We start from the raw sequence: 18,024 nt of genomic DNA on the forward strand, positions 1-18,024 counted from the left end.
CACTTTCAACCTTGCCAACAATTGTATTAGGAGCAAATGAGATTCTGGAAAACTTTTGTTTTTGTTTTTTTCCCTCGCTCTTATATTTCTTGACAGTTGGCATATGTATATGTGAATTTACCTTGCTTTTGCATTTTCAAAGACCTGTTGTACCGTATGACTGCCTGTCCAAAGTGTCCACTGTTTATTCGGTACCTGTGACTGTCACAGAGGTGTGAGCAATTTAAACAAAAATGAACAGCTAAGAAGTGTTGAAAGAGTCAGGAAATACTACTGTGTTCTTTACCAAATGAAAATACAGTGTGTATTGATGTGTAATTTGTGGTTTTTGAGTGACTGGGGGTTTTCTTGCATTAACCAAAACATTGCAGCCCGACCAGAGAAGTGCCTGGACTTTAAATCCACACTTAAGTAAGGGGTGTGTGCTGTTATGTACCAGTCTCCGTCTATACATCTGTCACTGAGAGGGTCCATCAGGGTGATTATAGATTTGGGAAGATTAATGCAACCTGACAAATTCACCAATGAAAATTTACCATTTTAATACATTTCCATTTTTGTGAAGTGTCAAATCTGCAGACACTCTCAGGGATTCTAGTATGTTTGTACCTAGGAATGCCTGCATTATTCCCTGTTTGTGTGCGTGCGTGTGTGTGCATGTGTACTTATACATACACACATATATATTATAAGTTTAGTTCAGTGTAAGGTTTTAACACACTGAGCAAATGAACACCTGTTTTCATGAATTAAACCCACCCAGCATCCTTACTAATGGTGCCAGAAAAGCCTGCCAAATTGCTTGTGAGGCAGGTATATGAGCTAATTTCTAACATCTCAACAATTGTTTGTTTTCCTTTTTACTGCCAAAAAATAAAGATTTATGCAAATCTATATGTCTACATAGTAACAAGCATTTCAGATGTTACTGAATTACACGATCCCTGTTTGGGGGATATTCATCTCAGGGAACTAATGGAGCGTGTGCATCAGTGGGGTCTCGTTTGAGTCACCTGAAGCGTCTGCTCAATCGACCCATGGACTACTCGCAGTGTTGGTGCTACACATCCCTGGCCTAGGTTGACTGACTGGGAGTCCATGAACCCTTCAGGGGATACAGGCAAAAGAAGTCAGGCGCAGATGGCATTAGTCTGTATCATCTAGCTGGAGCTTCTGAGCACACCCTTTCCCGCAATCCTTCCAATCCAGGGAGAGGATGTGCCTGGAAGCTGCGCCATTTTGGCCAAGTTCACCAGGAGGTTATGTCCCTGTCCAGTTGTCCATGAAGAAGTGGACAAAGAGTGAAGGCTTTTTGGAGTAGCCGAAGAAGACAGAAGAACAAGTAGATGCAAGATCAGGAGCTGGATGGCACAGAGACACGGATAAGGAAGTGGTCAACAGAGAAGGTGGGAGACATTATGAGAGAGAGCGAATGAGAGTGTGAGACTGAATGAAAGAGTGGGTAAGCTTGTGAGAGAGAGTCAAAGAACCTACAATACTTAAACAAATTCAGAGCTATTTGCTTCATTTTCATCTGTTTCTTTGGGGTCCCTCATCGTTTTCGGTGAGCTTCTGAATTGCCAAAACATGCAAATTTCATTAACCCCTTAATGACAAAGCCCGTACATGTACTGGCTCAAAATGCATTGTTTTCAATGGGTTTAGGGACCGCCCATTGTTCTTAAGGGGTTAAAATGCACAAGTCTAGTCTACATTGTATTTCAGATTTCAAAAACAAGGACATTTCAAGGACTTTTGTGTGTGTGTGTGTGTGTGTGTGTGTGTGTGTGTGTGTGTGTGTGTGTATACACTGTGTGCACATTTATTAGACAAGTTGTATTTTTGACAATTTTATTATTGAACAACTACAGTGCTCTCTGTCAACCTGAATATTTAAGAAAGTAAAAGTGAGGGCTTGACTTAGAAGAATATCTATGTGTGCACAATTATTGGGCAACTATTAGCGTGCACAATTATTATGCAACTAAACGAAAAATTATAATTTTCCCATATTAAAGTGAGGATACTAAACAAAATCCAAAATTTGCAAATAAACATTTGACATTTCAAAAAAAAAAAAAAAAAAGTCATTGACTAGTATAGCCAGCCTTCTTTTCAATAACAGTCATAAGCCTTCCATTCATGGAGTCTGTCAGTTTCTTGATCTGTTGACTATCAACCACAGCCTCCCAGACACCGTTCAGAGAGGTGTACTGTTTTCCTTCACAAGTTCTCAATATGGTTTAGGTCAGGTGAGGAAGGGGGGCATATATTTCACAATTCTTTTGTGGGGGATAAACCTGTGTTGTGTTTGTAATTGTTTGATATCAATGAGAGCAGAGTGTTGTTTTTTTTTAAAGAAAATAGCAAAGGTTAAACAATAAAGACAAATTTTCACAGCCATATTTACCAAGGTTGCCAATATTTGCAGAGGGCACTGTATAGCCACCCATTTCTCCAACTTGTTACGAACTCTCGGTATATAAAATTAAACCTAAGCCCAAATTTCAAATATGCCTCACATCTGTTCTAATATAGGGCTCAATTTAAAACAAACAAAAAATGTGATAATGAACTCTTATTTGTGGCATTGCTATGTTCTTGCATTAGTAGATGTAGTCTGTATATATTTTATTTGGATTACCAACAATAAGAAAATATGATGCCGATCTTATAAAGCATCAACAAAAGCATAAGTTGATTTGCAGTGTGTTATCTTACAATAATGTGGAATTCTCAACCATTTTTATATTCATTTATGGGTTCATTCAGAAGAAACAGTTGACAGAGTTTTGCAGAAGGTATGTTTGAGGACCTTCACAGAGAAGTGATTTCTGTAGCACTTAGTTTTTTTGAGCAGGGCATGATTGGAACCTTCTGTGCTAACTACTTCAAACTGATGGCAAAGGCCACTCCGACCTGATTTGGGCTAGCCGTGCCCAAAATAAATGACTGATCAAAGACTGCTAAACAAACACCTAAAAAATATAGACTAGGTTGTTGTCAATGCAGTTAATAACATGCATATACACTGTATATATAAGAATATATATATAGAGAGAGAGAGAGAGAATATACCTGCACACTACATTCACACATGGACTCCATTAATATCTTACACCTTCTAATAAGAGCCATCATCTGTATATCTAACAGCTAATAATATGACTTAGATCCATCTTTGATTTTTGACATATATTCTGCAAGAGGCCAGGGTCAATCAAACTGATCTGGAAACATGCAATGGCTCACTCTGGTACAAATATAATCTATGTGCAGGTTCTGAAGAAGTTGGAATTGATAGATGTCAGGTAAGAAGACAAACATCTATATTTCAGTATGGTTTATAAACCTGCACCGGATATTCTGCACACATCTTGTTCCCCGGAACATATATCGCTAAGACTATATGCCTTTAAAGGAAGATGGATTACAATGAAAACCATTCACATGGCTCCAAGATATTATAACAGATTTAGGCCACCATGTCATATTTATACTATGTTTTAGGCCTCCTTTTCACACTAAAGGTCACTATTTCATGACTTTTATACTCGGTTGCTTAGGGTGTCCTTTTGGAAACTTTGGGCAGCGAGACAAATTCTATTTACGCTATTTTGGTGAGCACAAAACATGAAATTTAGTATTCTACAGTCTATGAAGGACACTAGATGGAGATAAACAGGGCTTCAATAATAGAGAGGGTGTTGGCAGATTTAACTCACTGACTTTACATTATGAAGGGTTAAACACAGCGAGCTCCTTCTCCATGAGGAGTTTGGCCCTGTATAAAGCATATCAGCTGGGTTTCCTGAACGTCAACTTACTGCTTGAGCAACGAAGGGCCAACTCAGTTAACTTTGCAGATGAATTAGCCAGAGATAACCCTTTATATAATGCATAGTGAATATGAAGAGCTGAAACCACAACTTTCCTAAAAACTCCCCAGCCAACCGAATGAATCGTTTTTCAAAGGGAGTACAGTTTATGCATCTACTCAATACTAAAATGTCAACAGCCCACAAGTGATTTGTACAAGCTACTCACCCCCAAACAGCACCCATCAGCTCAATAAGAGAGCCTCTACTGGTTTGTTAGTTACTCCAAAACCCGTATATTTTAAAGACCTTGAAATATCCACACAACTCTACCTAATCAGTTTCTCCAAAAGCAGGAAACTCACTTTAAATACGTGGGTGACTCTGCTGGTTATTCTGGGGAGACAAGGGTCACAGCACCAACATAGTCTCCTAGTGGGCAGGTTAATAAGCATATTACAATATAGCTAGCAGGGTATTAGACTGGTTTTGTAGCATTACATATACCTTCACTATTGAACGTTTTCTACATAAATTAACACGTTAGTCGCTACATTTTAATAGAATTGGTGGTTATACCGTACATTAGGAGTTTGAGGTTGGCATTTATCTATGGGTAGCACTTTCTTTTGTCTATTAGTTCACTCGCTCCCTGTGTGCAAAACATATCGAATGGCGTGTTTGCATGCCTTAATTATCTGTATCTATGATAAATCTATTTCTATAGTGCGTATGTTATAATATACACACATAATTGTTCAAAATATTTAAAGGACTAATTTAGCTCAAGTCCTGGGTATTTAAATTATAAACATTATATGCTTAATAAGTACCCTCAACTGTGAAGCACATAATCTAAATGTCCATTCCACTTTATCCATCTCAAAAGTAACAGGAGGCTAGCATGCTACTGTGTATGGAAGCTTGATCTAGGGATTCTGTAAAATCCTTGGTATACAGTATATACTTTATACTTTACATGCTTAAACTAGAACTAAGCTTTAGAGCTTTGCATAGATGTCATAGATGCTACGGATTTGCAGTCCATTGTATACCATCACAAAAAAAAAAAGGAAAAAAAAAATTCTGGGTTTTTCAATCCTCCAGTGTGTTGTCTGCAGAGATAACAGATTGCAAACAACCCTGGACATAATATAACGATAGTATCATTAAGGAAACCGGATACCTGTGAATAAAAGCTATCTGTAGATGCACATAAACATAAAGAAACCAGCCTGCAATTTATTCACGGTTGTAGAATCCTGGAACAAGTACTTAAGTATTTTTATTAATCTTTGTCCCTGAGTGTACAAATATATATATATGTATAAAATATGAACATATAAAGACTTCCCCATACCCACCATGCATTGAACCTCGAAGTCAAAGCAGAAAGACATGCATGTGATCTTAGAGACGGAAGTCATCATCCCCATGAAGTGTTAAGTGGCGGCAGCAGCAAGCATCTTTCGAAATTTGCCCGTGTAACTATTTATAATGGTTTCCTGCATGGATAATTTAACCCTCTTAACACCTAACAGTGTTTAGCCGACGCAATATCGAGAGGGGGTTTGACATCAGAATGCAGAGTGCCATCCTCTTCAAAACGGCAATATCACAGAGGGATGATTTTGGGAATATTGACTGCTTTAGAGCTAGGAGGTATGCAACACAGCAAATGCATCAGAACTGTCATTTCAAGATGTCCAAGATGTGTGTCATCATAGTGGTTTGAGGCAGTGACCAAATGAGGGCAGATATCGTCATAGTCATCTGCTGAGGTCTCTAGAGGTCCGGAAGCCCAATGACTTTTCCTCAGGACTAAGATTATTGAAGAATGGGTGGCTCAAGGCTTCGGTCAAGGTGATCCTCAACGCAGGGTTAAACTCCAGCATCTTTTGCAGCAGATCAAAAAGCTTAGCATCCTCTGGTGTATTATTTGTCTTGTAAGTCTGAAGAAAAAAAAAAGTTCCATACAAAACAAAAAAAATTACTAAAATGTCAAAGTTAGTAAACAGAAGTTGTACAGAGCACAAGACAGCAGCAACTATGCATTAAAAAAGGCTAGGCTAGTCATAGTTAATAAAGTATCCCAATGCTTTACTTTTACTCACTACCTCGCGGTAACTACACGTTAAATCAGGGGGCACTTAGTTCCTCATAACATAGTATTTCTAATCAGTCATCATATTCATTTATCCCCTGGTATTCTTCAGATGTAAGAATTAGGGCAGAGTAATTGCTTACCACGAGTGGGTGACAGTTTTTGCTGACATAGCGTCCATCTGAAGATGTCTCATCCCAGATCAAAGCACCATTTTGGAAGTATTTTTGTTTCCTAAAGTGAAAGATGTTATCTTAGGTGCGGCAAAAAAAAAAAACCAAAAAAAAAACCCCATCATAGGATAAAATTAAGCCATTGCAACAACACAGACTGCAGATATTCCAGAGCCACCCAAAGGATTCTATGTAACTTTCTGCATAGTTCAGAGTAGAGTTACAAAATCCAGTCGGGTTTCACCTACATCCAGCTGATTCAAGCCAAGTTAGATTTTTACATCAGTTACTGTCAAAAAACTAGCCCTCCACAAATGTAGTCATGACTACCTATCATAACCTCACTGAATATATAGGTATCCACAGAAACATACATTTAAGTCACATAAGAGCCATTACTATATTATCCAGGTTACTGATGTGAGAAGGCTTGTATTATAAATTATACTAATAGCTCATAAGAGCCACCTTAACACTGTCCGCATGAGACATTTTTCTTGTAATCATGGATGTTTTGGCTTGTTAAAAGAAGATTGTTACTTGGCGTTTTTTTTTTTTTTTTTTTTATAATAGGCAACCGGTACATATCAAGAGCAGTAGGTTAAAGAGAGTAACCAGGTTATTTCATTACATCAAACATATTAAGTTCCACTATAGGGCTCAAAGCCTTTGTACACCGTTTCAGTTTTAAATTGTTCAACTAATCTCACCCTGAAAAACCTGTCATTTTATTTTCCTTTCACTTGTAACACGCACAATTTGCATTTCTGTAGTCTTAAACAAATATGGCACTGAAAGGGTTAATCACCAAAAAGTAAAAATGGTTGCATCACTCACTTTGTCTTGTACATCATACGACGTGGCATCGGACCGACAATTTTCTCCATCATAACCAAGTGCTCGCGGTTATCATGAGTCTAGTAAAAAGAAAAAAACGCTCATGAGTTGACTGCATGCATGACAAGCTGCCATTTACAACTTGCTTTAGAGAACCTTAGTTTTATATCTGAGCAAAGTGAACCTATGAGAAATTTATCCGATTTGAATGATTATCCTTTTGTCACGGTGGGGAAGACACCTGAAGCATCAAAGATGCAGTGCAAATCAGAGAAAGTATGTTAGAGAACCAATTAAATGAGACCTAGACAGATCACGGAATCAATAAGCATGTAACTGTGCTCTGTCAGATGTCACAGAAACTTGCAATAGGAAGAGTACCTGGAAGAGCGTGAATCCAGTGTAATACTCAAACAGAATGCAGCCCAGGCTCCACACATCACACGGCTGAGACCAGCCCAGCTCTGCAAAGGAATAGAAAAAGAAGCTCAGACTATTAAATAATCAAAGACTGATCCACCCAATTAAAGACTAATCTAGATTTACCTCACCCTGGACATACATATATTTTTTATAGATTTTCTTTCAATCAGAAATAACCCAAATCCACAGACTCACCCAAGATCACTTCTGGGGGGCGGTAGTGACGAGTGGCTACAATCGTGGTATGGTATTCATGATCGAATGTGGCACTGCCAAAGTCTACCACACGGATGCTGGAATTCTTTACAAATTTTTGCTCACATTTCTAAAAGAAGGGAGGGCAGCACTGTAACAAATGTAAAAGCAAGTCGTATCGTAGTTAAAAGGTCGGACGCTCACCTTCCCCTCATTGTAACTGACATCAAATTCAGAATTTACAAAGAGAATGTTCTCAGGCTTCAGGTCTGTATGCGTCAGCTGGTTGTCGTGTAGAACTGAAAAGGAATAACAACTGCGTTATGGCAAGGAGCCACAAACAACTGCCTGCTCTTGTAACAGAAATAAGGCTTTTAAAAAGGTGTATTTCTGCATCATCAATCCTTAAATATACAAATTACTAGGTAAGAAGGTAAGTGACAGGGAAACTCACATTTCAGTGCATGGCATAGCTGGAAAGCCATATGTCGGATCTGAGGGAGCGGATATGGCAGAAAGTTGTTCTCTTTCTGGAACTCGAATGTACTTTTCCCGAGCAGCTCAAAGGCGATGCACACATGGCCATGGAAGTCAAACCAGTCTTGCATCAGGACACACATGCTTGAAAAGGAATGGAGATAAACTGGTTAAGATGTTTAATTACGATTTGTTAAACTTTATACTCCAAATTTATTTATAAAGACAGACTGACTAGTATAAAATCAGTGACACAAGGAAGGAGATATTAGCAGTGTTTAGTTTAAAGTGATTCTCTGCACCATAGTTGATTTTATTGGTTATCACACTGGCAAATAGGTCAAGCTACGGTTCATTGCAGTCTTAGATTAAACCTCTACATACAATGCTATTCCATGCTGCCTGACTTTAGAGCGTCACAGGTAAGTCAGGGCGTTTGTATGTGCTCAGCGATCCATCTGCTAATCAAATGGCCCCTATGGGCCATGATTTGTATGACATTTTATAGGACATCAATATCTATGTGCTTTGCACGCTTGGACCAAGTACAGATGTCATGTGTGCTTTATAGAGACATAGAATCTGATGACAGATAAGAATCATTTGGCCCATCTAGCCTGCCCATTTTCTTCTACTGTATAGCCTAAAATCTTAACCAGTCCTTGGCCGTGCCTTAGATTCAGGACAGCCATATGCCTATCCACCACATTTAAAATTCCCTCAGCTCACAGAGGAACAGATATGAAACAGACGTACTATTTGTTCTCCCGGTCTCGCTCTTTGATCTTCTTTAGGACATTAATTTCCAGCTGGGCTGCCTCTCGGTACTTCTTCACATTGCGGATAATCTTAAGAGCCACTCGAGTTCTCCCTCTACGGGCAAATAATAAATTGTGATTGATTAAGCCAATAGATTTATTCCCCCCCCAAAACCGAAGTTTACAAACCTGCCATGGTCCATGCACTCCACAACTTTGCCAAACGTCCCCTCTCCCAGGCTTCCCACAATCTCATCTGAAAAACATAGGAGCCAAGTATTGTAAGAAGCCAGAAACTAAAGACTTACACAAAGTCTATGGAACATACTGACACCAATTTGTTCAACAGAACTAAACATCGATATACATGTTTTATTAAAAGTCCAAGCTACAAAGACGACCTCGGCTGTGGAGTCTTTAGCATAACCGATAAGCCACAGTTGTACTGCCTTTGATTCATCACCTAGCAGTGACCAGTGAGTTATATATGTGTTCTACAACAATCACTACTAAACTGAGAGGGGCAGAAAGCCTAGATTACTATAAAAAGCAATGTCTGGAAGAAATCCCCTGCCATTTTAGTGTTTCTGGAGTCTGGTTACAATTCTAGACTTAATCTTATGTAGCTACTTTCAATGTCAGAATAAAGTTCTCTTGATTGATTCTAGTAATCAGTTCTAACCGTCTCCCCCATTAATTGTAGAATCTAGCTTTAAATAACATTGCTTCATTAGAAGCATGTTTTCTTGTGGCTATATAGTGTATATCATTCATCATGCATGTTGTGGTTAAACCACACATATTAAGACCCCATGCCAAGTCTCTGCTAATTAATAGCTTGCTGGGAAATGGTAAACGATGATGTCACTGTTATTTTTCCAATGAAATAACATTAATTATACCGGGCATTCCCTTTACCTCCCTCAGCCCTGTGTGGTTTTTTTTCTTGGTAAGAAGTGGGGAGGTCAGGGAAAGGTAGGGGGAAGAATATAGAGGATAAAGTTTTACGGAAGAGCGGTAAGTACATCTCTCCGTGATGCGTTCTCCGGTCCGGCACAACAGGTGCCCTTCTTTGTCATCCTCCACACTCTGGCCGTCCTTTGCACTCCGATGGTTCTTCTGCAAGTCAACCCGCCAACAGACGTACGGCAGACCATTGGCGGTACAATTCAGGGAGGCAGGGACATTAGGGAGATGCGGGTCCAAGGCGGTGGAGATTGAGAGGTGTGCAGATGCATAAAAACATAGAACGATAGGGGATATTGCAAAGGGAGACGTGCAAGTTAGAGACGGCTCAGAGTTAAGGCCGAACTGAATGCAATCAAGCACTTCCTCCTGAGTTAATGGTAAAGTCCGGCAAACCTATTTCATACTCCTCTACCCCTTAGTATATGACATCATATCTTTACAAAAATATAGTTTCACCTTTTAATTTTGTCCTGTGACAGTTTTACAGCATCGCTGAGGCATCTGCGCAAGTAGTAAATGAGGCGTGTGGTGGATGCTACGCAAATCACCGTTTAGAGAACCAACAGATACTTAATTGACTGCATGCGCTGTCCCACTAATAGCCAGATGACAGATCAAGCAAAATATGACGCAACACCGATCAGCTCATAGTAACTCTGGGGAACAAGCGTCGTCAGTGAAGACAGTCCCTCGCCACCACAGGGGTCCGACAGCAATCAGGTTATTAACTGGTGATAGCATTTTACAGTACAACATGTCAATGACTTCACGCAAACATTTTAGTCAGCGAACATATGATTTGTGCAAGTATGATGGTGGAAATAGTTACTAACTGTCCAGTCCCTGCTACTTAAACAAGTTACATCTCCTGTTTTATCACCCACATCCAGCACAAAATGCTTCACACGCTTCCGGGAAACCTGTTGGGGAAAACTGCTCTATTATAAATACAAGCACGCAAAATGCTCTGAAATATCCTCCTGAAGCCTCCTCAAATATCAGGATCAAACTAGGATTTCACCCACTCGGGTTATCATATCATCCTTTGGCTCCAGGACACATGTAAGGCACTGCCCTGCAGTATGTGGGATTTATAAACCGAGATTGGATGTTTTACTATAGTAATTACTGAAAAGAAGGTGGAGCGGTCATCTTACTTTGGACACATTCATCACACGCCAAGATCACTTCATTGTCTAAACCAAACTAGAACTTTGTTTAAGTAGAGGAACAGAGTTAATAACTAGGCTGAATAACGTGGGCAAATAATGCCTTATACAAAGTGTCAATACTTTTACAATCTGTTGGTCCAATAAACAGTGTCGTATTCTACCCTCACTCCTCATTTATTACTAAATCAATGACATTCCCCAAAAATAAACTATATGGCACGTTTTTTACAAATGGCCGATTAATTGAAGAGTCAGCAACGGAACAGCGTGCCAGCCTAGAAACACTGTTTAGAATGGCTGGTATATTCAAATTATATTTTACTTTTAAATGTAGTACGATCTTTACATTTATTCTAGCTCTACAATTGCTTAACTCTATGTTCTCACTACAGGTGTTGCTGCCTGGAGATAAAGCCTGAGCAAACTCAGCGCAGGGAAAAAACCCACAAGCACAGGTCGCTGGGCCATGTTCACTAAGAGGCATTCTGGAGGAAATTGCTAAATGTTGGAATGTGTTAGGAACAATTAAAACTCTCCAAGGATTGCTTTTTGTAAGAGACAGTTACCCAGAGGGAAAAAAAAAATATATATATATATACTTTTACATGAAAAGAAATTAAAACTATATGCTAGGCACTTTGTCAGCAATGGCATAGACAAATGGTTAAGTTAGCAGAACAAAATTAAGCTATTACTGCTGTGCTGATACTTAAGGCATAGAAAAAAAACAAATCCAAAAAGACGGCTGCTGGGAAGGCAATGCACGTGCCGGCATTGCCTAACAAAGCAACGTCCTGAGGACTGCTGGCATATGCAGCACAACTGCAAACATCAAAAAATGATATTGTTACATTTCATGGTTTTTTTTTTGTCTTTTTTTAAATACTAATAAAGATTCCAAATTCAAAGGCATAAAAACGTGCTCAACTGGGACACCGTCACTGACAATGTTGGTGTAAAACAAGACCAAATGGAGCATAACATTGGATGGACTAACAATGGTTTCCTATCAGATGTAGCAAGCAATGTTATTTCAAGTAGGAGTTTGTTAACTTACCCCAGTCCCATCACAGCATAGTTACAGTAATGCAGCTTTTTGACAAGGTAACTCGAGGATTCAAACATGACTACCCAGCAGCACACACATTAGGAGAATCAAGCCTTCAGCATGAGGTATGGTTTTTCAGAGGTCACTCACCCATGTAATCTATACTCACCGAAGAAATCCAACTACCAGACCTGGAGCGCTTGCGCGAGCTCGAGCGATATCGCTTCTCATAGCGGTTTCTTTCGGGATTCCTGGAACGCGGACGATGGGGTGAATGTGCAGAGTAAGAGTAGCTCTCGCTGTAGGAAGAAGAGCTGGCACCCTCCGAGTAACAAACATCACCAGAATATATATTATCGGGCTTCCCCCAGTATGTGTTTCTGTTGTGGTGGCTGCACACAAGATAAAGGAAAATGTCAGTTTGTTCCAAAGTACAGTTTCTAAATACATCTAACGTATGATTAGCATTTTGTTACTTACATTACAAACATATATGTGCACGTGTATGTAGTGCTACTGACTAGAGCTAAAGCAGGGGGCCGGAAATAAACGATTACACCTCTTCTATCAAATAGAATCTAAACTTTAAAACACAAAAATCCAGGTAAACATAGATTTTGACATTTTCAATGGACAGGCTTCCTCAGCTACTGTGAGAATAATAGCCAGGTAATTATATATATTTTAAGTTATTCTCACCAGTTACCGTTACCTGAAAAAATGCTTAATTACTGCAGAACTGAAGACAAAATTGATCAAAACTATTTAACCCTAAGAGGGCTGTCTTTCATTATACAAAATATTTCATAATGTAGGCAGCTACATAAAGCTCCAGGTAGACGAAGAAAAAAAAAAATAATTGCAGATTTACAGCTTCTGCCAGATGGTTACCTCCTTGAGCGAGACCTGCGTGGAGATTTCCATCGCTGGCGTAATCTTCTCCTTTCTTCTTGGTCTCTGCTTGGAGACCGTCTCCTCCTCTTCCACATCTGAGTTCTGTAGTGCTCCTCGGGAGACCAGTACCTTTTCCTACGGTGCATCTAACACAGAGACAATACCCAGCTGAACATGTGTGCATTCACTTATCACGTCACACGCACAACTATTCAATCCCACCGCAAATAGCAAAATCATCAGCGATGGAACATATAGGGCATTAACATCCGCAGAGCAACCCGTTGGCCACCATTTATATACAATGTGATGGCCTAGTATGAAAGTACCGCTGTTTCCACACTGCTCCCCAGACTTATCTGGCATTTACCCATAAATGTCTCTTTTGCATTCTTATAGACAGACATCAGTGTGTTTAGATGTTCTAAATAAAAACCAGGCAAGCCACACCTAAAAAGTGATTAAAACCCAGTAAGAGTTTCTACATTAACACTGAGCAGCTAAGAAATGTACATATTAAGCATACAGTTTAAAGGCCATTTTGATTTTGTTAACATACGTAGATAAAGTAATTTAAGGAAAGGTCTGATTTTCTCTGCAATATTACACTAGCACCAAGACGACATGTTTTTGCTGCCAGAATGTGCATGAGTTTAAGGGAACCGAAGCTTCATGCCTTGTGAAACTGTCCCCACTCTTACCAAAAGGATATATAAATGGATGACGCGCTTACCTTTAATATTCTCGAGCTGGATCGTAAACAGATTTAAACAGCATTATCCGGTGGGTGCTTCTGCATTCACATCGGACACCTTGGTACAACACAGTAACATTTCATTTAAACAGCAGCCATTTTTTTTCCCAATACATAAGTGTCCTAATAAAATGCAACATCTGGCAACAAAATAAAACTTTATTAGTAATTCACAAGTGAGAATTAGCAAGAGAGATAGCCCCACTATAGTAGCAGGTGTGTCAAGACATAAGAAAATAAAAAGGTAATATTTGGGGATTGCACATAGTAACGATGTACCTGTAAAAGGTATAATGCATATGATGTCCGCTACCAAAGTTATAAAAATAAAATTTATAACTTTATGTCCCAAATTATTTTGCAAAAGTGTTTTTTTCTTTGACATGTTTTCACACACACCTATAGCAATACCTGCATATACACAAAGGCCTCTTGCCTAGTCTGGAAGGCTATATTCCACCTATAAGGCCCATATTTCAGCATCGCCAACTGCAAAGTGTAATTCACAGCAAACATACTCCACGTATATAGCGTTAGAACGCCAGATGAATTTGGGAGAGTCAGGAGGATGAATCAGGCATCAGTCATTCCAATACGGAAGACATGATGCCTTTTGACTGGGCCAATTAATGTAAAATCGAGCTTTCGTTAGAATAGCAAATTAAAATGGAATAGCACAAACGGTTAACACGCTCTACGTATATTAGCTGTGAGGCTGACAGCCTAGTTAATATGAGGTTAATTGCTGCATCCCGAGAGCTAGAAGCCGGATTCGAACGTGTAATCCCAGCGCTTAACTCCGCCATTATCAGACACGCACACGGGGCTAAAAACACAAAGCTGTACCGACGACGGCTTTACTTCACATACCGGCAATCTCAAACACAAGTAAGGGCAACGACTCCGTTCCCACCAACGAACTTACCGCGCGACCCTACGGCAAGTACACAACCGCCACTTACGTCACCGACCGGTACCCCCGCCTACTTCCCCTTCGCTTTCTTCTTGCGTCCCAAGCCTCCTTTCAACCCTGCGCATTGATTGGTAGAAAGTGGATATACGGTGGCGAAAGCGAAAAACGTGGGATTCGGAATCCGCATTCTAGTGTTGGGGTATTCAAAGGGCGGGAAAGAAATAGCTAGAGTTTAAAAAAAAAATCATACAACATTGGAACCTTTCCATTTCTTTCGAATTAAAGCGGAAATGTCGGAGTGGAACGTCTGAGCCGCCTAAGCTTGAATTATTTTTCAAACCGTGCAATAGCAGCGTGACTAATACGTGTGCAATATTTTTGATATTAGAGGCAGAGTGTCAAGGAAAATGTTTTTCTCTGAGCCTTACGTACATTGTTGTATACAGTAATATAGCTTAGCATTAACAATAACCTGGTTTTATCTTATTTTGATCTAATAAACTTATTGTATGTGCAGACCTGGCGGCAGCTATTATTGTCAATCAGATTTTGGGTGATTTTCTTTCTCAGACCACACTGAGTTAATTCCTTATGGATATACCAATTAAGTCAGTTCCGCCATTGGCTTTCAATAATCAGTAGGGTCCCTTTGCTAAGGGCAGTGCTGCTGCGTGAAGCGCTTGCCTGGCCCTGTATAATGTGTAGTGAAATCAGTGGGGATATATATGTGTATATATATTAAACAGCGGTAGTTCAACCCTGTCGATGCAGCTTTCCAGCACTGGTCATTTATAATGTATAGTGAAAGAGGGAGTTGAAATCACAGCTTTGCCTTTGGTGAATACGTTACATTATGCAACAACTAAGAACAGTTTTTTTTTAAGCACAATACTTTTGAAAATGTATTTTTAACATGATACTAGTAAAACAATGACAGGGGTTTCCCTTTAATGATGTGCCTACAACTCAGCGTAATGTAATCATGAAAATGCGGGTCCTATTTGCTCGAGTATAAGACAACCCCTCAAAATCTGAATATTAATTTAGGGGAAAAAAAGAAAAAGCCTTAATATTAGACGACCCTATAGGAAAAAAGATTTACTAGTAAATGTTAATTCATGTAAACAATTTTTTAAATAAAAGCTATGATTGAGAAAAAGATTTTTTTTGTTTTATTTCCTTTTATTTTCCAATCTGCCCCCAAGCTTGCCACTCTGCCCCAGAAATGCCTTTAACCCTCTAAATGCCACTGTGCCCCATGATATGCCTTTTAACCCTCTAAATGCCACTGTGCCCCATGATATGCCCTTTAACCCTCTAAATGCCACTGTGTCACATGATATGCCTTTTAACCCTCTATATGCCACTGTGCCCAATGATATGCCTTTTGACCCCCCTATGTGCCACTCTGCCTCCAGAAATGCCTTATACCCCTATCTGCCACTCTGGCATTTAGGGGGTTAAAAGGCATATATTATCACCTGCACAGTGTAATACACCAAGCTAGCTAGTGGTATCCGATGCTCAGGCATTCACTAGAGTGACGTAGAGTGAATGTCGCTTAGCATTTAGGCTTAGACAGGGGCATAACTAGAAACCACAGGGCCCAGATGCAAGAATTGCCAACTTCCCCGAGCAACATGTCCCACAGTGCCACCTTTGTATACACATTCATGTTAACACACATATACATAGACATTCATACTCACATACACTTATACACAGACATTCATGCTAACATACACTTATACACAGACATTCATGCTCACATACACTTATACATAGACATTTATGCTCACATACACTTATACATAGACATGTATGCTCACATACACTTATACATACACATTCATGTTCAAATACACTTATACATACACACTCATGCTCACATAGAACACTTTAGTACCACCCCAGTGGCACAGAGGAACAAAACCTGTACCGAAAAGTTGTGTTGCTCCGTGTTACAGTGCATAGATAATGTGGGTTGGTAATCAAACCATGTAAAATTGTCCCATGACATCCTATGTGCGCTTTTCTAAGGCTAAAGCAAGATAGGGACAGTCTAGTTACTCCTGCTATATGCCTTCCCAGCAAGGGGCAATTGTGCTTGTGAACCATTAACAACGGTATGCACTGGGAAAACTGGGACAAATTATTGAATGACCTCATCCGATCAGCACTATCATTATGCAAACTTTGACTGGGAATGGTGGTTGTAGTTATCACCAGTTCCAGGGCACAATAACTTTAATCTGTTTGGATAACTTCCACAGTGTGTAATACTAACCCATCCATGTTTAGAGGTGGGGCCAGGGCTCTACCAAGAACTTTATGTGAATTTGTAACCCATTAATCATTATTAATGCAATTTAGTGAAACATTTCAATGACAAATTAACTATTTTACTTTTCAAATTCTAAGTAGGTGGGAACATCCATCCTAAACATAGCCACTTTGCATGTGTGAGCCATCAATGTCTAGCTGTCACTAGTTGAAACAATCTCCTGTTTTAGTAAATGTGAATAAACACAAATTACTGAAAAGTTACATTTATCTAAGAACAGAGGGCTTCCCTTATCCCTTCCCTAATCTGGTATTGTTTATTTAGCCCAACCCCTGCCTATACATGCATTAATTGTCCAGACAGATACGTTTGTAGTAATGATCATGGCTGTAGAAGCATGTCCATTGCTTGTGTCAGTTGCTTGGTTTCACAATCTAAACTGGTTAATCAAAAAAGGGAGCAGCTCCAGTCTTGTTGCTGGATGTAACCATAGAAGCGATCTCAAGCTTCCATGTACTCCTTAAATTGTTCTGAGATTTAGCAGGGCACACAAAGGAAAAATCTCCTCTCCTATACCTCGAAAAATCAGGTAAGTCTTTATTCTGTCCCCATAATACCTTTGGCATACATAGCATCCAGTACAGGAGCTGATTAAGTAGGCATTAAATAAAAAACAACATAGGGCTCCCTCTCCTCCACCTTCACACAAGCATGCATACTTACTATTATGCCACTCAACTCTATTATTATCTACAAAAAGTCTTGTTTGGATGCTCTTACTGCTTGGCGAGTAAAGAGTTTCTAACTATAAAAAACAGTATTTAATATACAAAATAAGTCTTGTTTCCTTGCAAATAGTATTTCTTTCAAAACTTTTTTTATATGAGCAATACTTTTTTTATAACATGGAGTGTTTTAATTGTATGGTCCTAGTCAAATCTATGACACTAAAAAGTTAAATCACTGATGTGCTAAAAAGATATATATATTTTTCTTTTAAGTTGCTAAAGTAGAACTTCTTAACTAGTTTGGTGTCAATTATGTTTTCAATGTTTTTCGATAATATGTTTCATATTGCTGGAGGGGGTTTTTGTATAAATGAAGCACACTGTCCACTGAGATATAGTCCTGCTAGAGCTGTGTCCAGCATTCATATATATCGGTTTTATTAACACAGATGTATGGATGAGGGGGTGGTAGATACG

At 39.3% G+C, this 18,024-nt stretch overlaps 1 protein-coding gene across 3 annotated transcripts; it reads right to left on the minus strand.

Annotated features, from left to right (window-relative positions):
- Positions 1–5,059: 5,059 nt before the first annotated feature.
- Positions 5,060–14,616, minus strand: CLK3 (CDC like kinase 3). 3 transcript variants are annotated; one of them, XM_053464354.1, is made up of 14 exons: positions 14,548–14,616; positions 13,602–13,680; positions 12,866–13,014; positions 12,144–12,366; positions 9,811–9,904; positions 8,975–9,041; positions 8,784–8,900; positions 8,005–8,171; positions 7,755–7,849; positions 7,551–7,680; positions 7,314–7,396; positions 6,933–7,012; positions 6,066–6,156; positions 5,060–5,770 (listed from the first exon to the last, which is right to left on the minus strand). In XM_053464354.1, exons 3-14 carry the CDS (start codon positions 13,012–13,014, stop codon positions 5,588–5,590), a joined length of 1,479 nt encoding a protein of 492 aa, XP_053320329.1. In that variant the 5' UTR covers positions 13,602–13,680; positions 14,548–14,616; the 3' UTR covers positions 5,060–5,587. The 3 variants fall into 3 exon arrangements, with proteins under 3 accessions (XP_053320329.1, XP_053320330.1, XP_053320332.1); XM_053464355.1 differs by having other exon boundaries at positions 14,493–14,557; XM_053464357.1 differs by lacking the exons at positions 9,811–9,904; positions 12,866–13,014; positions 13,602–13,680; positions 14,548–14,616 and having other exon boundaries at positions 12,144–12,272.
- Positions 14,617–18,024: the final 3,408 nt, after the last annotated feature.

This window comes from Spea bombifrons, chromosome 4 (assembly GCF_027358695.1).
Source record: "Spea bombifrons isolate aSpeBom1 chromosome 4, aSpeBom1.2.pri, whole genome shotgun sequence".
NCBI classification, from domain to species: domain Eukaryota; kingdom Metazoa; phylum Chordata; class Amphibia; order Anura; family Pelobatidae; genus Spea; species Spea bombifrons.

Bases quoted from the DNA above. Each gene is read 5' to 3' on its own strand.
- CLK3 (XM_053464354.1), bottom strand. From the start codon at position 13,014: ATGCACCGTAGGAAAAGGTACTGGTCTCCCGAGGAGCACTACAGAACT. The intron at 6,157-6,932 runs GTGAGTGATGCA...CTTTCACTTTAG, and splicing joins CGTATGATGTACAAGACAAA to GAAACAAAAATACTTCCAAA. The intron at 5,771-6,065 runs GTAAGCAATTAC...TTTTTTCTTCAG, and splicing joins AAAACTGTCACCCACTCGTG to ACTTACAAGACAAATAATAC.